The sequence below is a fragment of the Lepisma saccharinum genome, chromosome 4 (assembly GCF_977018435.1).
Source record: "Lepisma saccharinum chromosome 4, izLepSacc3.1, whole genome shotgun sequence".
In the NCBI taxonomy this organism is placed as follows: domain Eukaryota; kingdom Metazoa; phylum Arthropoda; class Insecta; order Zygentoma; family Lepismatidae; genus Lepisma; species Lepisma saccharinum.
The window spans coordinates 109649540-109674054 of record NC_139232.1 but is presented as its reverse complement, the minus strand read 5'-3'; the positions used below and the strand labels follow the sequence as shown (position 1 = coordinate 109674054).

Sequence of the window (24515 nt, the reverse complement as noted above, 5' to 3'; positions counted from 1 at the left end):
AAATATTTGGACCTAAAAGGGATGAGGGGACAGGTGAGTGGAGAAGGTTACAGAATTTAGAACTACATAATTCGTATTCATGTCCAGATATTATTAGAATAATTAAATCAAGAAGACTTAGGTGGGCAGGTCATGTGGCACGAATGGGAGAGGAAAGAGGAGTTTACAGGATTCTTGTTGGGAAACCTGATGGTAAGAGACCTGTAGGAAGGCCAAGACGAAGATGGAGGGACAACGTTGAGATGGACCTAAGGGAAATCGGTAGGGATGGAAAAGAGTATATAGATCTTGCTCAAGATAGGAAGGCCTGTGTTGCTGCAGCCATGAACCTTCGGGTTTAAAAAGGCTAGAGAGTTAGTTAGTTAGTTAGTTAGAGTTCAGGACAGAGATCTATAACGTATACATAGATGTTTTAAAATAATTCCTTCCACCCTCTGATATACAATACACTAGAGACTAGCCAGTAGCATGCCCAAGGGAGATTAGTGGGGGTCATAACCCCTCCCTTTTGCCCAGTATCTCTCTAAAAAATAAAAAGAACGTCAAAGGCAGAAAAAGATGGTAAAATGAGGACTGACTACTAAAAAAAAGTATACATACCGCCCCTTTCCTTTTCGAAAATCCTACGAACTCCACTGACAATAGCATATTTGTCAAAGCTACTATCCTTCAACTTAGAGGAACACAGACTAGTTTTCATAAATGTTTTATCTTCACTTTAGATAGAGTGGTCACATCCATTCGATTGAACAGCCTACAGTGTATGTTTAAGAGCGGTTATAAGACTGCCTAAATGCGGAATATAATATTCATAATAATTCCAGCATGCATGGTGCTTTCTTTCAGGTTGATCGGGAAGATTCCTGTACCATATCCCTTCACGAAGAGCTTAGCGGAGCAGGTTGTCAATGAGTACAGAGGCCAATTTCCCATAGTCATATTTCGACCTCCAGTGGGTGAGTAGGAACGTTATATATATACTTATATACAAAAAACTTATCATTAGGCCCGGGACTTTGTTATAACATATTTTTCATTTGGCTTCGGATCTAATATTGGGGTGAGATCTTTACATATCTGATGAAAATCAGCTGAAATAGACAAACTTGACAAAGCATATTTTGACATATTTCACCAATTTCGCATTTTTACAACATATTGCTTCAATTTTGTTTTAATAAGACATATTTCCGTATAATTTCGTAATTCTCTCGCACATGATCGGTTATTTCATAATTTTTCCTTCGTAGCTTTAGCACAACGGATAGTTCATATTGTCGATGGCAGGATATGGAAATTACGGAGGAAGAAAAGTTACCGTCTTTTCTTAGTACAGAACAATAATACCCCACTTTTTTTATCCCGCAGACAATTGATAGCCATGCAAACATTATCGAGGAAAAATGTTCTCCCTCATTGTTGCACGGGAAGTAAAGAAGTTTCGTTCTCATTTCTTTGCCTTTCGCTTTTCACAAATATCATTCGAAAGTAAAAATAACATTTGGTATATTACAGCCCCTACTCTACTCTATCGGGTATGGGAGAAATTCGAGAGTACTGTTGTGCATATTTTTGGCTTTACTGGGAATATTTCTGCATTTTTCTGACATATTTTCCAATTTATATGACATAATTACATACATATTTTACAGTTTTATAGGACATAAAGTCCCGGGCCCTACTTATCAGCAGCCGCCATCTAAAGGCGAAACAGTGGGGGTGAAGGTATTCAAGATGTTTAATCCTGCCAATGAAGTAAAGTTAATTACCACTATACACTATTTATAATAGATATTTGAAGGATTTCGGGCGGCTTCAGACCCCCGAGTCCCCACCCTGGCTATGTGCCTGCATATAGATGCCACGAGAATCCCTTTCCTGTATACATTTTAGTGTAATTTTAGGCGTAATTATATACTTACATGTCATAACCCTGATACGGAAATGACACTCATATTTACTTACAACCCCTCCCACACACACACACACACACCCCGATTCGTAATTTCGTGAAACATTTAAGAAATTCTCCACAGATACACTCCACAATGGACAGTGGTAATATTACGATGCTGATAGAACGATACACTACGAGCGGCCAGCAACAGCCTTAGCAACTTTTCTTTTTTATATAACAGCGCCAAACCAGACCTGCCTAACCTATCCATGTAGGCATACAACAGCAGCAATAAGCGTTACGTATCCCTCATTTTCATTACGTTTAGCTAGGCAGCCTGGCAGGAAGCATAGGAAAGTGTTAACTTCAGCGCCAGCTCAGCGAAAAGCATTCGCCAATATTTGCAAAGGAAAATTGATGAGAGAGAAAAAGGGGAGGAGTTTTGATCAGGGTGAATGCAAGTTGGATCTGGGTCGAGGGAGAGAGGGGAGTTGGTCTTGGGGTTTGAAGAGAACAGGAGAGTGGTTCGGGAGTAAGAATAAGGGGGTTTTGAGTTTTGGAGAGAGGAGAGTGAGTTTGATTTGGAAGGAGATTCAGGCTGGATGGAGAATTTTTAGAAACTTGTTTGGAAGTGGAGTGCAGCGAAGCTGAGTGACAATTTAAGAGGCGAACTTCAGCAAGCGAGTGACAGTTACTTTAGAAACTCTTCGGTCCACGCTTCTAAAGAGAGACAGGTAATATACTGTTATAATGCCATCCTTTGCAGACTTAAGGTCATTGTAACCCAAATCTAGAGAGTTGCCATTCTATAAAGGGTTCTGTAAATTTAAGTTTATTGAGATACCTCCTGCAGTTAGCAGATGCAGCCAAGCGAGAGCTTACGGGCTACCGCTAACCCCCGATTGAAGAATAATTACTTTCATCTAAAGGACTCCAGGTTCGATCCCCGAACCTTTCGAGGTTCACACGCTTAGTAAAAGTGTGTCTCAGTACGATGTAATTATTCTATTCAAGAAAATAGGTTAGGAAGGTTAATTTTGTTTGTTTAAGCTATAATATGCATACATGGATAGGTTAGGCAGAGCAGGTGTGCTACTGTTACTGTAGCATGCATTTCCAAGTTGCTAAGGTTGTCGCTAGCCGCCCGTCAACAAACTCTCCACGTTTTTTTTTTTTTTTTACTAGGAAACAGCATGAGCGCATAGTTACCATGATTTGCCGCTAGGGTTGTAATTGTAATATTTGATTGTAACTTGTTTGCAATATAATTTCCAGCAGCAAATTAGTAAACTTAGTACAAGTGACCTGGTTACTTTTCAAGTGCAAGTAAACTAACTGAGTTACTTCCTAAAATTAGTAACTGTAACTCAGTTTTGAACCAAGTAACTTTCCTAACACTGGCACTATCATAGCAACTTTAATCTCTGTTTTTGCAGTGACGCCGTCCCTGTCGGAACCCTTTCCCGGCTGGGTGGAGAGCCTGAACGGCCCCACGGCCCCCATGATCATGATAGGCAACGGCCTCACCAGGGTCCTCCACGGGGATTCGGGCATCGACGACTACATCCCTGTGGACCTCTCCATCAACTGCATGATAGCGGCCGCCTGGGCCGTTGGGACGAACAAGCAGTAAGTGCAGTTTAACACTATCGTACCCGACGGAGGGAAGGGGGGGGGGGTGCCAGGCCCACCACTGTGGACATTTTTTATTAAAAAAAAAATCAAAATAAATTACAGTGTTCCCAATGTTTCTGTGTTACTTTTGTTCATAAAATCATAACCAGAACTTACGTAGGAGGCAAAATGCACACGGTGGGCCTAGCCCCCCCCCTCCCTCCTTTGGGATGTGTGTTCCGACATGACACGCATGCAAGTGACTGTTAATACTGTAGTTGCTTTTCTTGTGTTAATGGTGGTATTTTTGTAATTGTTATAATTACTATATTGCTGCACCTACATAGCTAAACAAAGAAGAAATTATACAAAATTAAGTTGTTTTTTTTTAGATTTAGTGAACGATAAAAATGTGTGCGACAGTCATACAAGTGACAGTAAAAACTTAAAAAAGTAAAGTGGTTCCTTGTGCTTTGCACCACACCATGAAGTCGTATAGGGGGTGTGGAGTTAGGGCCCCACACTTTCTTCATCACGAAGGCGGGGGTGATGAGATCAGCATCACGCCCCCGGCCGCCTTTACCCCCCAGAGTATCCTCCAGGTACCCACTTTATACGACGCTGGGTGGGCGCCTAAGCCGCTTGAACAGGTCGATAAATTTTCACAGCAAACATTTAATTTTTGTTTTTATTAATAATGGCAATTTTTGTAATTATTATACAACTGCATCTATACCAATAACAAAAGCAATGATTCAATAACAAAATTGTTTATTCAATTTTAGTGATAGAAAACGAACTCTCAGAAATTAATACAACCTTTCGTATCGAAGCGGTACGACAATATTCACATGCCGCTTGTCGCTTCGGTCTGAAAGCTACCTTACAAAACGACTCGAAGAGTACTGGAAACTTTCTTCCCATAAAAAAAGCACCGATTATAACAATTATTATTATTAAAGGTCCCGGGACCGACATAGGTGTTCTTGTTCAATTTCATCATATCATCCATCATTCATCCTTATCTTCGCGATTAGCAAAAAGGGTAGAAAAGCAACGTGTTATAAACCAACTAATCAACCAGGACCGTTAACTTTCCGCAGATCTCCTGACTTGATGGTCGTGAACTCGTGTCCCAAGACGATGAGGAAATTCACATTCGAGAGGATGTCGGAGGTTGTGAGCAGAGCCACCAGGAAGTACCCCTTCCACCTGCTGGTGTGGTACCCCGGGGTGTTGGTCACCAAGAACAGGGCCACCTACGAGGCCCTCAACATGATTCTCCACTTCATCCCCGCCATGTTTATGGACGCCTTTCTCTTCATCACGGGACAAAAGACAAGGTAAGCGTATCTCTCTCTTCATTAAAGAACTTCCTAGATTCTTCTCGTGTAAAAGCTGCGTTGTTTTCAACACTAAAAGTTGATAAAGAAACCAATGCAATGTGGCTTCTTGCTTGGTTGATCATTAGCTTGAACAGCGAGAGCAAACCACACGAAGGTTCAAGCGAATGCTCTGGAAGAAATTCTAAGCAGATGGAATTGTTCAGATTATGGAATATCCTCGAGTTCTTTTTCGAAAGGAGAGGAAATTCGTGAAAATGACTTCGCAGACATCTTTCAAATGTCCTGCCGAGGGGTGACCGACTCTCCCCTCCCGTATTGGCATTCTATTTCTTATGTATATTTCATTAACAACCAAGATCGCGAAATATAAATTTGTATCGTTCCTTTTGGGTGTTCGCCACTGGATTACTACGTCACGGTAGATACCTAATCTCCCTGTGCGGCGGAATTATGAGACTCAGTGGCGACTCGTGGAATTTTTGGGGTGTAGGAAGTTATGGTAAACAGACCGAGGAAAGTTTTCAAAAATGCGTTCAATTACACAGTGACATGTATCGCCTGTACCTTGGATTATCCATTGGATTTGTAATGTTAGCTGCAGGCCCTCCCTGCCTGTCACGTGTGGATTAAGAACAGCTTTGCCAATACCAACCTCCTGATAGGAAAAGGTGCTGTTCCAACTCATAAATTACGCTAAATGTGATAAATATGCTAGGGTTTATTATTATTATTATTATTAGTATTATTATTACTATGTATTATACAATTATTATTAATTTATTATCATCATTTTCTGATGACTGTAGTAGATTAAGTTCAACTTTATTTTGCTATTTTGGAGTTGTGAACTGCGTTATTGATTATTTATTGTAGTTAAGCAACATTAGGAATTTCGACCATTCAATAAAATGGCTTTAGCATAGTGCTTGAAAAAAGTTGAAGAAAATTCCATGACTGGTAACGGCGTCCGTTTGTTTTATTTGTGACCTCCAACTTTCTACCGATTTCCTTTTACGCAATGTTCCTCCCTTGTTAAATCGGGGAGGATAAAGAAAAGATGAAAACAAGAGGATGGATCAGGGCCTGTAAAAAGCTTGTCCCTTGGTCGGCATACTACCTTTAGTTTGAAACAAGTTCGCTGGATAGGTACAAACAAGAGCTGGGATTTTCTTAAAAATCAATATTTCCTCAAAATATCTTAATTAGAATTCGATTTCTCTTTTTCCCAGGTACGCCCGTTTTTGAGATAATGCTGGATTTTCCATTATGCCAAACACAGAGTGCTAGGTGCCAACGAAGTTCAAATATTGCTAGGTTTAGAACCATTATGCTAGAGTTGGCATCATTGTTAAGGAACCCACGGGACCTTCCTCGCGGGCCGTATAACTGGGCAACCCCAGACCCTCCCTTGCACTGCCGCTCACCCATCTGGCCGTAGGATGACAATTCCTCTATCAGACATTAAAATTATATAGTGAGTCTGTTATAACCATCGTAACAGCAACATACGAGCAAACTTAATTATTTATTACATTAATTGCAATTGTTAAAATTATTAGATTACCACAAGGACCATTAAAAATAATTGAATAATTACAAATGACAAAATACATATAAGTCAGGACTAAAAAACATTCAAATTTGTAAATTTTTATTCTGTATTCTGACCTTTATGTTGTATAAAATGTAAATTAATTATTTTGTTTAATATTATCTATCCCATGAACATCTACCGGAAGGAAACCGCACCGCTGAAAATGTGCAAAATTGGTACCGACCAAATCTTTCGTAAATTAAATGCCGAAAGTAGGAAATGTAACTTAAATTCATGGTCGAACGTTGGTCACCCTATATGTCAAACCTTGAAATCAAAATGAAGCGATCGCCCTGAGAGTCGAACCGGTCGATCCAAATAGAGAAACAAAAGAAACACGGAAAATTGCGCAGAAACAGTGACGTGCACTGAGGAGTAGCTAGTCTAGCAGAGATAGATCAATCAATCTCACATCTCGAATTATATTCAAATCACAATATTTATTGTCTTGTTAAAGCCACCACAGCTCATATGCAACACCTTCTTTTCCACGCACTTCTCGTCCATCGGTGTTCTCCGCGGGCAAAGCTGGCTGGATACCCTAGCTCGCTCTTCTTCAGCCAGGCCAGTTTACAGGTAGAAACGGCCGGCCCAAGGAAAAGGAAGATTTCTACCTCTACTTCCCTTGCTCCCACGCCCCCCGCTGCAATGGTTGAAAGCCCAGGCTTTCAGGTCCCCCAGTCTATCTCCTATAGGACAGATAGGGGATTGGTTTCTCATAATTTTTTTGTAAATCCTCTAAAGAACACAGGGTAAAATTTTCTGCAGTACTTATGTTCTCTGTATTTACACAACCTTTTACACGTTGTACAATATGTGTGTATGTATAATATGGGATGTAGTTTTATTATTTATAAAATGGGAACGTGTTATGTGCAGACAATAATGTTATGCTTTCTTTCTTTTTTTCTTTTTCAAATATGGAATATATAATGATTAAATTACAAATATGTGCTCAGACTCTCTCTGACTCTCGTTTTAGTAGTGTTTTATTTAAATATACTAATATATTGGCCTGTAACAGTCATAAATACGGATGTATTTATTTGGGCAAGAGAACGCGGGTTCATATTGTTGTTGGTAAGGTTTATTTTACTTCGCTTTTCTGCCACATTTGGTTATCGCGAAAATGAGGATTGAGTGATGATATGATGAAATTGGTGAAGGGACCTTATATGAACAATCCAGGCCAGGATTCGAATCCGTGATGAGTGCGTATTCTTGTCCTGTGTTGCAGTGAATAATGAAATAATTTGGAATAAAAAATGTATCTCAGAACTCAAAAAGTCAAATGAATATCATTGAAGAAACTACAAAAAAGTGTGTTGTGTTTTGTTTCCTGTCACCAAATTAACCAAGCGCGGGGGAGTGGTTATCACAGCGCTCTACGACACCAGGCGTTCCGGGTTCGAACCCCGACCCGGGCATGGGCGTTCCCTGTGCTCGTCCCTTCATCAGTTTCATCGTATCATCTTCACAATTTACCAAATGTGACAAAAAGGCGACGCTAAGTAACAAAAATGAAATCAAATCATTGATTGATTGCTCAAATTGGTTTATTTTACTTCGCTTTTCCGCCACCTTTGGTACAACAAAATAGATGAAGGAAAACACACAAAGAACACAAATGGCCAATCCGAGATTCGAACCCAGGATCTCTGGCTCAGAGTCAAATCAAATATTTTTTTATTTTCGAATGTGGGTGGGGGTTACGTGTACTTTTTTCTAGTACTCATTCATAATTTTGCAATCTTTTCCTGTTATTGACATTCTTCTTTTTTGAAGGAATACTGGCCCTAAAGGGAGGAGGGGTGTGACTCACACCAACCCCCCCCCCCTTGAGCACGCCACTGACTGCTACCCCAAGTGTCGACGTCACCGCACGTCACTGCGCAGAAACGTCGCTAATTCGCTTTCCTCCGTCCTTCTTCCAGGGTGATGAAGATCCAGAAGTTGATGTACGAGACGTGCGAGAAGATCCATTACTACGGGGAGGGTAATTGGGACTTCCAGAACGACAACTACCGTCGGCTGCAGGGGGAGGTTCTGCCCCGCGACAGGGAGGCCTTCAACTTCTCCATGAAGGGGGTGGACGAGGACGACTACTGGATGAACGGCGTCCACGGGATCAAGAGGTTCGTCATGGGGGAGCCCGACAGGAAACTGGCCCACTCCAGATTACATGCGAAGATGTAAGTACCCACCTTGTCATTTAGTCGCACTTTCTGGTTCCGTCATGTCTTTTGAAACACCCTGTACATAGGAACAATTGTGTTCATGTATCAGATCTCGCACCGTACGTCAAATGTACTATCCTCAAGAGAATGTTAGATGTATCGAAAGAATTAAAGATGACAAAACAATATTATTCTTTTATTGTGGTCGGGAATAGGAAATTCCCTCCAACTTCAAATTTCTACAACTTAGACATGACGTAGGATAGGATTTGTGTTTGCTTTAAAGTCCACTTTATACACAGAAAGGCTAATCGGGACGGGCACTACAGTTTACAGTGGGATTCGAACCACCACGTTCCTCTTCCGCAGATCGAACCCAAGACCTCGTGATTACAAGGCAACCACGTTACCAGTACGCAATCGGAAAGGCCGGCGGGATACATCGGTACAGTCCCATAAAATTTATGGGAGTACAGTAGTTCCCTAAAACCTTTGATCCGAATTGTACTTTTTGTACCCCTTCTCCAGGTTCGAATCTCGGCTTGGGCATGAGTTTTCTTTGTGAGTGTCCCTTCATGAATGTCATCATATCATTCATCGTCGCGATTAGCCAAAAGTGGCAGAAGTGCGACGTGAAACAACCTAATTCGGTCAATGAATTAAGCATTCTACCCCCTGCACCTTCTTATAATTTGACAGACGCAAGATACTGAAGCCGGCTCGGTTCACCATCGGAGTTACCGGGTTCAAATCCAGGCTGGATGTTTTCTGTGAGTGTCCCTTCATCAATCTCATCTTAATATCATTCTTCCTCATCTTCGCGATTAGCCAATTATTGCATAAAAGCGAAGTAAAATGAAAAAGCGAAGAATCAACCAATCCATGAATTCATCATGTGAATAAACAAGCATATCATATAACGAAGATACTATCCTTGTTAACACTTGAAGAAATATTGTGTTTAAAAAAAAAAACATGGACCAGAATAGTACTTTCCCCCTCCCCCGGCCGTTCCTGTATCAGCTAATCTAATCATCATTCATCAGTGGCGTGCACAAGGGGGGGGGGTTGATGGGGGTTATAACCCCCCTATTTCGCCCAGTATTCCTAAAAAAAAAAGAACGTCAAAGGTAGGAAAATATGACGAAATGTGGGCTGACTACCAAGAGAAAGTATACATAACCCCTCCCTTTTGAAATCCTGTGCACGACACTGCCATTCATCCTCATCTTTAAGAATAGATTTTCAAAGGCAGGAGATATAATGTACTGTCGAAGCTGATATAAATGTACACGTAATAAAATATGGATTTTGAGTTGTAAAACTTTTGGAAAAAGTAAATACGACTACAATGCACAAGACGACCATGAAAGAGCAAGGAAGGGATTACGAAACCTTAAAAATTATTAAGATGCGATACAAATCTGCTAAAATACTGCAAAATTATCAACATTCCACCAAAATTTCAATATAAAGAAATATTTTTTGTTGTTGTTAAGTGGAACGTACTTCTCAAAGGTTCTGAAAAAAAAAGACTAATCATGCAAGAATATTAACTGCACTATCAAATCGAATTGGTGATTTTTTTTTATTATCTACAATTCCCGAGCGCTGTTCATAAAACTGTGTCAGTTCTTGGTAAATCACAGGGGTAGCTCTTACCTCTTAAATAAGCAAAAAAACCTACTATTCTTCTCTTCTTCCTTTTATTTATATTCATCTCGTATTTCCACTTTCTAGCTTTTCCTCTTGTTTGCTCTCCACGTGTTTACTTCTTCTCTTCTTGATCATTTCTTTTCCTGCACTTCCTTCCCGTACTCTGTATTTTCTTTCCTTCTCTCTCTCTCTCTCTCTCTCTCTCTTTCTCTCTCCCTCCCTCTTGCTTTCTTTCTCTCTGTTTCTGTTTCGTTGACTTCTTTGTCTCTCTTCTCTTCCTTCCGTACTTTTCCGTTTATTCTTTTTATTCTCATTTCTTTCTCACCTTCTCTATCGTTTCTATTTAATGTCTTCTTTCCTCTATCCAGGGTGCGATATCCTGAGGGGAGGCCGACCAATAATCATGTCCTAAACCCGCTCCGGCTTGGTTGTTTGTGAATGTCCATTCACCAATTTCATAATTTCATCACTCATCCCCCATTTTCACAAATTAGCGAAGAGGCACAAAACGCGAAGTAAAATAAACTAAATCAATCAATCAATCTATCTATCTTGTCCTAAAAAATCTCCCTCACCAAAAATTTCTCTGTGGAGAGTTTTTGTTATAACAACAAAGGCTGAGCAGTTAGTATCGACTTAAAATATACTTTCCCGTGGACGTCCGGAAGGGGGAGGGCAAGGGGGGCCGCGCCCCCCCCTGGAAAATAAATGTTCACCTGAAAATTATATATTTCACACATAATTTAATTTCAACCACAGTAATTTATGTTAATTATTATAAATTCTTTGAAGGAACATGATAATATCAGACTGAAATAGTGTTTTTTGAGGGGCATCACTATTATGGGGAAATATATGTCTCCTTTGCCCCCATGGAAGAAAATCTTGCGAACGTCCACGTACTTTACTAAGGATAATATCGAAAACACACAGAAAGTAGTGTGTTTGTCAGTGTTGCACGCTTTCTCGTTTCTCTTTCTTTCAAGAGATCATTCATTAAAAGCTCTACACCAATAAGAATATAAGTTCAATAAAAGTGAAAAAGATTGCAAGAAAAATATAAATATGAAATCTAATTGGTTTATATTAATAGAGAGCAAAAACCTAACCAAAACTTATACGTAATAAAACTATATGAACTATTTTGTAATTTATAGACATGTAGATGCTTTGATCTTAGTGTAAAGGAATTAATTTGCTAATTTATAAATATTATATATGATTGGCTTATTGCAGAAAGGGACCTGAGTCACTTTTGCACAATTCTGAGAAAAACAAGAAAAATCGTATAATATTGATAGTGTAAGAAAGAAATGTACCGCTGTTGGTTCAAATATTCAGCATAAAGAATAGTTAATTTTGCAACCCTCAATGCGCCCCCCCCCCCCCCGGGCAGTATGCTGCTATACAGTGGAGATAAAAAGGTTGTGACTCCGGTACCTTTCTGTAATAAAAGTGGAAACTTTGAGAAATAAGACGAGAAATGTCCTACAAACGCCCGTTTGTCGTTGCCACATAAGCTAGGTTAGGTTACGTTATGTTATATATGCCACAGAAAATTATAGATTCATCAATAAATGACAGTGTACTGCACTTTCTGGACTTTATTGTCGGTGTTTGAAGTACAATAATGTACGAGCTCATACATGCATGTGTTATTCTACATCTGAGTCTGTTTCATTGGCGCGTGTAGTGGGCCACTGAAGAATATCTTCATAGAATCCTTTGACGTCGTCTGGTATATACGACAAGGCAATTCGTATGTCCTTCAATTTAGGAAGCTTGATCGGCATACGTGCAACTGGGAACGTACGTGGCGTAGGAATTACAATTCTTGGACAGATAGAAGGTGTAAGACGTCAAAGCTTTGACGAATTCGGAAACCTTGATAGTACCCTTATGTTCAACACAGTATTCAAAGTAATGATACTTGGAAATCTGAAAATACTTGCCTATTCTTGTAGGAACACATGGTAGTTTTCACAGATGCCACATTTTTTTTTTTGCAGACATGAGGCCACCACGTTGCGAAACCAATAATGTTACTGGTCTCAATAAGTTTGACAGTATTTTTACCACCCCGAGCTGCATTACAGATGAGCGTACACAGTTCGTACAACGTATAAATACGGCTAAGTTTATTGCAGAAAGGACCCGAGTCAGTAACTCAGGTACCTTTCTGCATTAAAGTACACTTTTCACTGTGCATTTTCTTGGCTATAGCCTCGTGTGACTGACGTCCTTTCTGCAATAAGCCATTCATATATATATATATATATATATATATATATATATATAAGTAATAAATTAATTCATTTATATGTATTTAATAATAATGTATTTTAAAATATTTATTTTTATAACATTATTAATATGTGTGTGTGTGTGTGTGTGTGTAAGATATGCGTGTGTCAACGAGTCTTCTTCAACAATTTCGCACCCTGCTCTATCCTTTAAAATATCAAGACAAGTAAACACGAAGCCAACACATCCCACCTACAAAGTACACAACTTGGAAAATTTTCTTTGTGCGCGCCTTTTGGAGAGTTCATTGACAAAGGATTATCTTTCACGCTTCGAAGTTTACACGTTAGCACAGTCGATACTTGTGCAACGTGGTGACGCAGTCTATTAGCAGAATAGAAGCGAGCGATTCTTGTTTGCACATGGCAGCCGCAACCGTGTTCCTTCTGGCAGCGATTCCACTGACATTCTGCCTTTTGTGGAACGCGTGCTCCGTTGCGTAACCTCTCGCAACACGCGTGCTACCATGAGAGCGTCTTAACCTCGTTAGCAGCCACCTCCGAACTTTTGAGAAAACTTAGCAAAGAAAGGCCTGTTTTGGCAACGACTAAAGCGCTTATCCTAATTGGAACGCATCTTACAACGCTATTCCAAGCTGTTTTGTCGGGAAATTTTTTGCGAACATTTCAGACAAGCGCCGAACACTTTTATAATTTATCAAGATTTGCAAGGAAAATTGTCTAGAGTCACCACTCTAGGCAATCCCCCCCCCCCCCCGAAAAACTTACTAAGTACTAAAATTAAATAATGAAAATAATAAGATAACTAAAATTAAATAATGAAAATATACTAGTTGTTTAATCAAGGGTTACTTATATCCGCCAAACTTATTGGAAGACAAGGATTATATTGTGATCATAGGACTTTGAATGACTGTGCCAAAGATTTATGCAAGATTTATTACTACTTATAACGAACCATTCAAAAAATATGACCAGGAACTTTACTTTTCATCAACTGGATCTAACATCCATTTTTTTTATATATTCAATAAATATTCAGTTCTTTATTTATTTGACATTAATTTCCTTGCCAGGACAGTTTTTTCTTCTTTTAGAAATTTTGCCAACCTTAACTACATGTAAGCTAGATAATGAATACGTGCTGTTATATCACTATTCTTACATTGACCTTTTACCTATTCATGTTATAAAATATAATGTTAATTATTTTGAATATTTTAATCAATACTATTTTAATTAATTTAATATAACTATAATTATTTTAGTTTAAACCGTATTTTATTACTACTAGTCAATTCCATAGTTACGGACGTAACAATTTGAAAGTTTGAGGTGGTGTATTTTCTAAACTAATCAAATAGAAGCTTTGATTTTCTCACAAATATTTAATATTGACACACAGTTCAGTTTACACTGTCATATTTATGAAATTCAAGTTGTAATTATTCTTTGCACACAGATAAAAAAACATACTGTTACGGACGTAACTCAGAAATTAATAGAAAGTACACCTTCATGTTGTAATTGTAATATTTCTGTGAGATTAAGAATTGAATAAGAAACTTCTCACATACAAACAATGATTAAAGATTGAACTCTTATGAAGTTAATAGTAAAAGTACTCAATTGTTGTACATTTCTTATTACAGTGCCATTAAAATGTTTCGGACGTAACATTTCTGTTTACATCACAAAAATAGGAAAAATAAACAAACATGAGTGAGTAAAATGTTTTCATACCAACACTTTGGAAATAATTAAAGTGCAAATGAAACATATGACAAAACTGTCAAAAAAAATCTGGTTTAATGTCTTTGAAAGTTATTTTTTCTCGAAGGTTGGTATCTGGCTCTTTTAATACATATCCTACCTGTGAAATATCAATTTCACTAACATCATCTTTTTCAGACCAAACAAACTGCTTTCCTACCCTCTTAAGGAACTTCACAATCACACTCTTTTCATGTTGTTCACTGACAACTTGTCCAATAAGCTTATGCAAATGCTCACATCACGTTTAGATTCAAACTGAACAACAATCACTGTCCAAACAGATGTGATTCTGTCATTAGGTTGATTGATCCTCTCCACTAAATTTGTTTTGTTCTTTTATTGGAGCTTGATCTTCAGGTAATGTGAAATGAAACATTGTGCCACTATCTTCGGACAACAAACCTATTTCCACCACATTCTGACCAACAGTATAGACACAATGAACTCGATGTGTGTTAGGAATGCTGGTTATTGACTGAGCACATTGAATGAAAGATAAATAATCATTAACATGTTGCCTAGCCTTCACTTTCTGCCACCCATGATGCTTTAACATTCCACCCACATCATCAACTGCTCCCTTTCCATGCGATGTACAGAAAAAAATGCCAATTTAAAACATGATCACAGTCCTCCTTGCTGAAGGTAATGTTGCCTAATGTGTAGCGCTGTTTTAAGTGCTGACTTGCATCATCTGAAAAAAATTCGACTACTTTAAGCTGAGGGAATTTTGATTTTATATCTTCAAACAGTTTTTGATTTTTTACTTGATGGAGCATGTGGTTAACATTCACTGCTTTCTCACTCTTGCATCTGACTTTTTTGATTCTCCTTTGCGTAGAACTTGAGACATTCGGGCACGTGATTGCCTTTCGGTCTTCGGATTTATTTTAACGATGGTTTTTCCTTGTGCAGACCAGTTCTAGTAACAACAGTGTCTTTCCTAGCTGGTGCCTGGTGGGATATATCATCACGTTCATAAAAGTTTATGACAATACTCTTTATTTCATCACTTAGAGCATTTCCATGTGCTGACTTCTGCTTTCTTGGAACTCCATGTGGTTGAACTAATTTTTCTGTTTGCTAGGACTCTTTGGTAATGAGCTTTTAACTTTGGGAAATGCTTTCCCTAGTGACTGAGGTGATTTGTACACTTTACTTGGTGATGAAGGGGATATTATTACATTTTTTAATTTACAAATCATTGCTATGGAAATTTGCCATATTATTGACTAACTGTCTGTGTCTTACAAATAGCATGTATAATATGCTGAAGATAATTAATAATTTGTTATGTCCGTAACATTATTTGTGCCAAATCTCGCACAGCAATAGGCAATTTTGGGATATAATGAACCAAAAGAGCACCTAGAGGTACTCATTATTAGTTCTTAAATTCGAGGTGTAATGAAAACTTTTATGTAAAAAGTGTTACGGACGTAACCGTTAGCGCATAGTTGCAAAAACATGTTTAGGATTTTAGAAATAATAAATCTGTTTATGTACAATTAATTTCAATATGTTCATCTAGACCTTGTTTATGTTTCAGTTCAGTTACAAATCCCAAATAGTTGATTTTGTTGATTATGTTGATTTTTCTCATGCAAAATATCATGTGGCACAAAAATATATAGATATTAACCTACATTTTGGCATGTGATACGACTAACTTAGACACATTTGAAAATTTAACATTTTGGTTTCAAGTTTCATGGAATTGCCCTACTACTACTACTACTACTACTACTACTATTATTTTGAGACACTTGGTTCGGACCCCCCTACCCCCCGAAACAAATTTCTAGATACGTGCCTGTGATAAGTAATGGGCAAAACGTAGGACCAGCGTTGTCAATCTATTAATGTGTCAAAACCTAACACTCATGCAGGGGCACCAACTGTGGATGTCGAGCCCACCCAATAACTGCCTCTTATATTTTATTTCAGTAGTAAAGTCCCTGCGCTTAAGAAAGCAAATTATTTCGTCATTATACATTTAAAGAATTCACATAACTTAATTGCTGACTGCGTGTTATCTATTTCATAATAATTTGTTACATTTCCAGTGTGATACTTTTCAGTGTTCTATATTATTTACACATCATTATTGGGATCAGAAAATCTTCATGAAATGCGAATGGTGAAATAATGGCGTGAAAACATGGATGAGGTTTGACATGAAAGACAAAATAAATTTAGTGGTCCTCTTTGAGTGTACATCGTGAAAACGTATAAAAATGTAAAGAACTGTTCATCAACAAAGTGACAAGTATACAGGGTGTCCCAAAAGTAATAGCGCAAACTGACACAGGTGAAAGTACATGATAAAAGAAGCAAAAAAAATCTCAGTAAACATGGGTCTGCAAACGAGCCGTTTTCGAGATAATCGTGAATGTGTGATTAGAAGCCGCCACTGACTTCATTGTTTGCAAAATGTACTCTTTGCTGCTGCAAGGTTCCATTTTCACTAAGCAGTCCAGCACAACTGACGTGACTCCCACAGTACGATTAGACTGTATACTGATTGTATCCCTGTTTGATTACAACGCCACCTCTCGAAAATGTTCTGTTTTGTAAACAAAGAGCAAACCTCGGACCGCGCAAGGAGTAAAGCACTCGGTGTTTACAAAATGCAATCAATGACGGCTTGTAACCACACATTCGCACACATTATTAGCATTTTACCAACTAGAGCGACGTTTACAAACAATGAAGTCAGTGGCGGCTTGTGATCACACATTCGCGATTATCTCGAAAGCGGCTCGTTTGCAGACCCATGTTTACTGAGACTTTTTTGCTTCTATTATCGTGTACTTTCACCTGTGCCAATTTGCGCTATTACTTATGAGATACCCTGTATGGATAGAAGGGATATCGAACTCAGTTTCTATTTAAATAATGGACTGAAAAGTCTGAAATTGACAACAACGACAAGATATTTTCAAGTCCATTTTGTTTTGATGATTTGTAATATTAATAATATTAATAATATTAGGTAAAATATGAGTTTTTATGACCGAAGTGGGGGATATGAAATTTTATTCTGCCCCCCAGTGCTCGAAGTGGAAATTCCTAGCTGGGGGGGATGCTTTGCCCAGTTTGGTGAAATTTGGAGGGATAGTTTTGTGGATCGACATGGAGATAATGCAGTGGGTGAGGGATGCCTTAAAATAATTTTCTTAACTGGGAGAGATAGCATCCCCACGTCTCCCCCCACACTTTTGAGCACTGCTGCTCATCCTGATAGAAAATCCTGTGGGAACCCTTGATTTCTTTTATTGTTCCAGCTACCCCAAAACAAAACCAAAGGAAATATTACGTTTGATATATTTGTAGACGAATAAACTCAACACTGTCTGATTAAGGAAGAAATCATATCGAAATGTGCGATGTTTTTCAGCATGCTACGCGTACTTTCCAATGAGATTTATATCTGGCGACCTAGAAGGTCGTGAGGATTGTTTAACACTATCGACATCTATCGGTAATAATACAAAACTTCTTCACAGAAAATGCCTGAGTACTGTGAACAAAACACACTTGTAAGTTATAATTACACATGTTATTCTTTCCTTACAGCATGTACTACCTGGACATTGGTGCCAGAGCTTTGGCGAAGATCTTGTTCTACGTCCTTCTATTGTTTGCCTTCAAGATCTGCAGCGTTCCAATTTACAACTGGCTGCATTCAGAACTGAATTTCGTGACGGAACTGTTCCACGCCCCCCTTAGTCGCATAGCCACTAAGATAGAGGCACGGTTATAGCAGTAGGTGGATGTCAACTCTTTACATCTTACAGTGAAAGTGTTTGTTTTAATGTTATTCGTAAGTGTTCAATGTAAATATAACAAGTGTTAATAAACCATTTTATTGTGATATATGCTGCTCTTCAGATTTTAAATTTTGGTGTGATTTTGTGTGCGTGTATGTGTATTTATTCAAGTAAGTTTGAGTGACAACGAGGAAACTACTGAAAGGAGAAAGCTTCCTGCCGTCAGCATCCCTTTGGACACCAACATCAAGCGAAGTAAAGGCGTACCCACAGAGTGGGTTCATTCGAAACTTCCACGGCATATGCAGGAGTGTCGGAGAAATAAATTACTGTAGACTTAAGTTTCTTTAAAAAATATATTTTACTGCCCTACTATATCGAAATAATCAATGTGGTCACCTGAGGTAAATTTGTCATACGCTAAGATCTTAATCAACTTCTTGATGGCTTCTTCGGATGTCAGATGGGTTTTCTCCTTCCTGGTTGCTATGAATGATTCTCTCAGGTCTCCTTCGATGCTGTCCTCGATGAGGTTGTCGACCAGATCGGTTTCCACAGGGCCTGGGGAGAAGTTGAGGACCTTTATGGAAGGTTCTTCAAGAGCCAGGACCTTGAAGAACATGTCTCTGGAAGCCTTCCCTGTGCAGTACTGGCTGAAGGTCTTGAACGGTTGAATGGCACACAGTGAGGTCATGTTCACCACGGTTCTTCTCTTCACCTGATCCTCTGTGAAGACGCCGAAGAACTTCGACGTGAGGATCGTCGTCGAAAAGACATTGAATCTAAAATAGTCCTCCCAGTTTTTCAAGTCATCCATTCTGACCGCTCTCTTTGTGATGTCGCCCAGCGTTCCAGCATTGTGGACGATCATGGCGTGGTCGAACTCGCTTGGTTTCATTTGCAACGTGTCGAGAGAGTCTTGGATCACGTGAGCATACTGAGCGCCGTCGGCTTCTGGCAGGTCGACTGGGTATACCTTCACGATGATCGGAATGTGGGACATACTAACTCTGGTCTCCTTGAGTTCTTCTTCACTTTTGGCCAGCAAGACGACTACGGAACCTCGCTTTAGAACTTTGGCGATCTCGATCGCGCAAGCCCTCCCGATGCTTCGGCATGCACCTGTGATCAGACAATACGTCCGCCATGTTGAGAAGCACTCGCAGGCTGCCATCTTGCAACTCCCTTGCTCGCCCTTGCTCTACAAGATTCAGCTGTTACAACTCTCGTTACGATTCCACGAATACTTCTAGGGATTCCTGAAGATTAAGTCCTTGCTTTGTTACAAAACTACCTCGAATAAGTAAGAATTCAGTTCAGTTAGAAGAGCTTAGATATCTTTTTCACAGATATCACACTTTACCATCAACATTCAACATGTAGCCTTTGTAACTTCTAGATCCTTTTCTTGACTACCATCTTCCGATTCATTGAACTTCCTATCTGAAAATAAGCAATTTAACGAAAATTACGAACCTCACACTCTCTCCTATAATAAGACACTGTATGGCAACTGCGCTCTCGAAGTTATGAATAAATAAGCAAACATTTTATTTGTGCAATGTCTATGTTCTTTTAAGCGAGTAGTTCATGTACCACATGTTCTCCCTACCTAAATGAATGTAGCCGGAAGATCCACGAACACTATACCGAAGGTTCAAGGTTCGAATCCTGACCTGGGCATAGTTCTTCCTTTGTGTGTGTGACTCTTCATTAAAGTATCCACTCATCATTCATCTTCATCGTTGCTGTTTGCCACAAGTGACAGAAAAGCAATGCAAAATAAGATAAATACAACTACAGTAGTTTTAATTTAGGCCCCCCCCCGAAATTTTGAGAATATAAAAAGTATTCTAATGAAAGCAGTAAAGTTTGGAAAACCTAAAGTGGTAAGTGCAAATCCCTTTAAAGGACTCCCAATAATCATTTTTGTATTTCAATAACTTATAAAACGAAGGTTTAAAATGGTAATTGTATCTTATGAAGAAAGCAACAACAACAACAGGTATCACCGAACTTGATTTACGGCGATGTATGCTATGATCTAAGTAAAGATCCATGCCTCCCGATGGCGCAGTGGTAGCGTCATCGCCTTGTAATCAAGGGGCCCCGGGTTCGATACCCATTGGATGCACATAGTGGTTCAGATCCCACTTTAAACTGTAAGTCCAGTCCCAATTAGCCTTACTGTACATAAAGTGGACTTGAAACACCAAATCCATTTTGTGAATTTTTGAGAATAAAACTTAAAACATGAGTTTGTCTAACTATACAAGAGAAAATGAATGTCTACTTACTGCTGTGAAGAATCAACTATGTTGTATTTGTTGGATGGAAGGGCAGCAAAAAAAAAAAGTTTCAACGCTAAGCCCCGGTGGGGCAACTATGGTTTTCCATAGCTACGAATTTTTCATCCATGTGCTACAAGGGCAACAATGTATTTAACAACAATGTCGACCTAGTAATAGAATGTTGCGAATCGTATGAAAATTCTAATTATGACTAACGCGCACTGCCGATTAAAAATTACTCTGGCTGAGCAAATTTTTATCGCCGGAATAGAACGTGAGCGTTGGGTATGGGAATACGTGCACTGATAACTTTTAAATCACGGCGATTAAAAATCATGCTTCATTTTCAAGGTGACGGAATTGTTGCCCGGAAAAATGAAAAAAAAAAAACGGTTTGGAACGTGTTAGCGTGCACTGGCGATTTTTTGTCATACGAATCGCTGTTGACTTGGGTTACCAGACGTCCGGTTTTCCCCGGACATGACCTACATTTTAGCCTTATGTCCGAAGTCCGGGAGGAATTTCAAAAATATCATAAATGTCCTACATTTTGAGCGTCACATAATATTAATTAGGACAATATGTGTTTCAGTTGAACAAAAAGAAATCATGGAAGTTACAAGTCCATGGACTTCGCTCCCAAACTCAATAGTGAAATATATTTTGATTCAGTCATTACCCCCCAAAAAATAAATAAATAAATAAAAGTTTGACCTGCTAGAGGACAAAAGGGAAAACGGAAGCAATTACTGAACAAAGTTTTGAGGCCACATATTGATGATGTCATTGTTCAATGCATGAGGGTAATTTCTTGCTTTGGGGTTGATACTGATGGAACAAGATGTTTCCCATTCTTATTCGTTATGTGGATTGTAAAGCGGGGATATAGAGAACAAAGTTATTTAGGGTGTTTGCCAGTCAAGGAAGTCATGAAAGTCAAGAAAGAGTAAATAAATCAACAAGTATATTCTGTCAAAAAAGTACCGGGAATTGTTAAATAAAACGCACAATTTTCATTTATTCATCACTATTTATTTTGTCGCCTTCAAAGTAGGCCCCATTTGATGCAACACACGTATGCCAGCGTTTTTTCCAGTCTTCGAAACAATTTTTATAGGCGCTTTCCGGTATGGCCTTCAGCTCCTTCCACGAATTTTGCTTTATGCCTTCAATCGAGTCAAAACGGGTACCCCGGAGCGGCAATTTTAGTTTTGGAAACATAAAGAAGTCACACGGGGCTAGATCTGCTGAATACGGTGGTTGTTCGATGATATTTATTATGTTTTTGGCCAGGGGCAGCGCCAGAAATTTTCGACCGGGTGGGCAGAAGTTCTATATTGATAGATTGGGGTGGGCAGTATAAATTTAAGACCACATATATGTGGACGTAAGACATATATGTATCCCCTCTCTTACACTCCCGATTTGCTTCTTCTCCCTTTCCTTTTCTTGTTTTCATCTTTATTCTTTTCTAATCTATTCTCGCAACTTGTTCCATTTCCTTTCGCGTTGTCTCTTGATGGACACAATTATTTCAACGAAGTGTTTATCCATGCGCAGCCACACATTCGCAGTCACATTCTTTCATACATGTTAATATAATGAAATAAATGTGAATTAGGCTTGTGTTACATGGCATTTTGCCCTTCGAGGACAGAAAAGAAATACGAGGCACATACTTGATTTTATGTATTCGGCGACAGTGATAGAAAGTGCGAAGGTAGACAATCGTGATGTTTCTCGTAATTTAAATGCATGTTCCTGAGCATAGTATTTTAATCGTATGAGTTTTTGACTGAAAGAGTTTTCTTACTCCTTGGGAGTCACTTTTCTTAGCTTACAAGGTTTTGTACAACTGACAAATCTATCTGAATGTTTGCAGTAGGGGCGATTGGGTGCCAACATTTGAGGGGCAGGGCAATATACTTTATTTTGGTAGAAAAGGCTTAGCATAAAGAGGTCATATTCCGGGGGCAAAGAATGGCAAAAAGTGACAAAATGTGCCGTGGGGGGGGGTCTGCATCCAACTCCTGCTTCCCCTAATCGCCGCCACTGAATGTTTGGATTAAAATTAATGTCTTATTAGGAATGATTTAAAACACACACGGAAAACCAATTCTTTGTTCATTATCCGTGAAGTATTCCTAGGCTAATGAAAGGCCATTTTGACAAAATATCACCCATAAGAAATAAACGGGTAAAATTGAAAAATCTGTTCAGAATTGAAGAGATTATTAGCTAAGTTGATATTCGTTTTCTGAACTAAGTCATGTTACTCTTGCGGGAGAAGCAATACATGTATGGTTACATGAACATATTTGTTGAGGTAACAAAATGATTTAGGACACAAGTAATTCATCGAAGTTGATCATCGTACCAGGAATAATCCATCTATTTTTCATAGATGACTTGGGTTGTATGGCATGACCATTTCGAACACACTAGAATGTCAACCTCTGTCCTGTACAGCATACCATGCAAACTTTATTCTTGCAGGGCAACGAGTCCCTGCCGCCTGGAACCACAGTCGAAGTAATAATTTATGGGATTTTGTATTTTGAGTGTCTGCGTGTGTTTGTTTTTGCCCCTTCGTCACTTTCATCCAATCACCATTGAACCTTATCGTCGTCATTATCAAAATTAGCAGAAAGACGACTTAAATAAAACAAATCATCTACAACTTACTCTTCCAAAAATGGAGTTTCATTAGTACATACCACTTCGAAAGTTGAGGTCGTAGTTTCTACTAATGAAACACATTGCACAGTGTTCATTAGTAGATCAAGGCAGCTATTTCCGTGAACAATGACGTTGTCTCCCAAAAGTCTCAAATATTTGTCTCAGGCAATACACGCTCTTAAAATAGACGCATCTTTTGTGGTGGTAAAATGACACGTTTGTTGCGAGTTCATTCCGTATATTATTTCTCCAATGGCATAACGTTTTCGCATTATAATGAAGAGGTCCTGTGTTCGACTCCCCCCTCCTCTGGTGGAAGCACAATGCACACTGGTTCGGACTACACGTTAAACTGTAGGTTTAGTCCCGATTAGCCTATCTGAGCATAAAAGTGGGCTTAAAAACAAACTAACAAAATCGTCTTCTGGATACTTCGTGACATGACTTTTTTCTTTACTTCATCTCCATCTACAGATTCTGTCGACATTTTCGGCTGATTCATGTGGCAAAATTTATGTGTCGAACGAGGATTTCTAAATACGATAAGCCACTCAATAGCAATTGAATAATTCTTGCACCTTTTCCCATACATAAATGGTTTATCAAAATTTATTCAGTTCGGTATTGTAGTGATTATTGTGATTACTTCTTATTAATAGAACGAATATAAAGTTGATATTTCACATACCATATTGATATTTTGAAGATGACAGGTATATAAAAATTGTAATGAAATAAAGAAAGGGACGCTTTTGGAATTTCAATGCAGAGCTAATTTCCTTTAGGTTCATCTCAACGTTATCCCTCCATCTTCGTGTTGGCCTTCCTACTGGTCTCTTACCATCAGGTTTCCCAACAAGAATCCTGTAAACTATTCTTTCCTTTGGCATCGTGTCACATAACCTTCCCACCTAAGTCTTCTTGATTAATTATTCTAAAATAATTTAAAAAATCTAAATAATTCATTGTGTTGCTGGAGGAAGTAACGCTAAGATGATGTTTTTATTTGTTTATTTGGAGATTATTTTAATCATACTCATGCCGCGATTTATTTGTGGAGGCAGGGAGCTTACAGCACCAAGACATCACTCCAATTTCCTCTACACAGTTTCAGTTATAACTTCTCGCCAAGTTACATGGTGTGGTTTGTTATGTATTCCTTACCACATCCGAAGTACCTAATCTTTTAATTATGTGGTACTTTTCAAAGCAGTCTTTCCCAGTGAAGACCTGGAACTGCAGTCCTCAAGTTCACCCTAAATTCTAATCTTGATCATACCCTACATAATTTTGAGCCTCCTAAGCCTACTAGCTGCTTTTAATCATAGAAGTATTAATTTGATCACAGTTTTTTTCAATAGCTCTTTCACTTTCTAATGGCAAAATTCGCTTCTTATGGGTTGATAATATGTGAAGATTTCTAGCGTAGATAATATTCAGAAGTATAA

At 38.7% G+C, this 24515-nt stretch overlaps 2 protein-coding genes across 4 annotated transcripts in view; one reads left to right on the top strand and one right to left on the bottom strand.

The window, feature by feature from the left end:
• LOC145987324 (putative fatty acyl-CoA reductase CG5065) overlaps nt 1-18203 on the top strand; it is a 95328-nt gene extending 77125 nt beyond the window's left edge. For both annotated transcript variants that reach the window (XM_083121845.1, XM_083121844.1), the window contains exons 5-9: nt 847-956; nt 3334-3526; nt 4615-4854; nt 8386-8643; nt 17904-18203. In XM_083121845.1, coding sequence (XP_082977971.1) covers nt 847-956; nt 3334-3526; nt 4615-4854; nt 8386-8643; nt 17904-18090 — 988 coding nt within the window. In that variant the 3' untranslated portion in view covers nt 18091-18203. The remainder of the gene's footprint in view (nt 1-846; nt 957-3333; nt 3527-4614; nt 4855-8385; nt 8644-17903) is intronic.
• A 237-nt stretch (nt 18204-18440) lies between these two features.
• Nucleotides 18441-20507, bottom strand: LOC145987325 (sepiapterin reductase-like). Of its 2 annotated transcripts, none has more exons than XM_083121846.1 (2): nt 20395-20507; nt 18441-19540 (listed from the first exon to the last, which is right to left on the bottom strand). In XM_083121846.1, exon 2 carries the CDS (start codon nt 19269-19271, stop codon nt 18459-18461), a length of 813 nt encoding a protein of 270 aa, XP_082977972.1. In that variant the 5' UTR covers nt 19272-19540; nt 20395-20507; the 3' UTR covers nt 18441-18458. The 2 variants fall into 2 exon arrangements, with proteins under 2 accessions (XP_082977972.1, XP_082977973.1); XM_083121847.1 differs by having other exon boundaries at nt 18441-19536; nt 20395-20493.
• Between the last annotated feature and the right edge of the window lie 4008 nt (nt 20508-24515).

Bases quoted from the DNA above. Each gene is read 5' to 3' on its own strand.
- LOC145987325 (XM_083121846.1), bottom strand. From the start codon at position 19,271: ATGGCAGCCTGCGAGTGCTTCTCAACATGGCGGACGTATTGTCTGATC.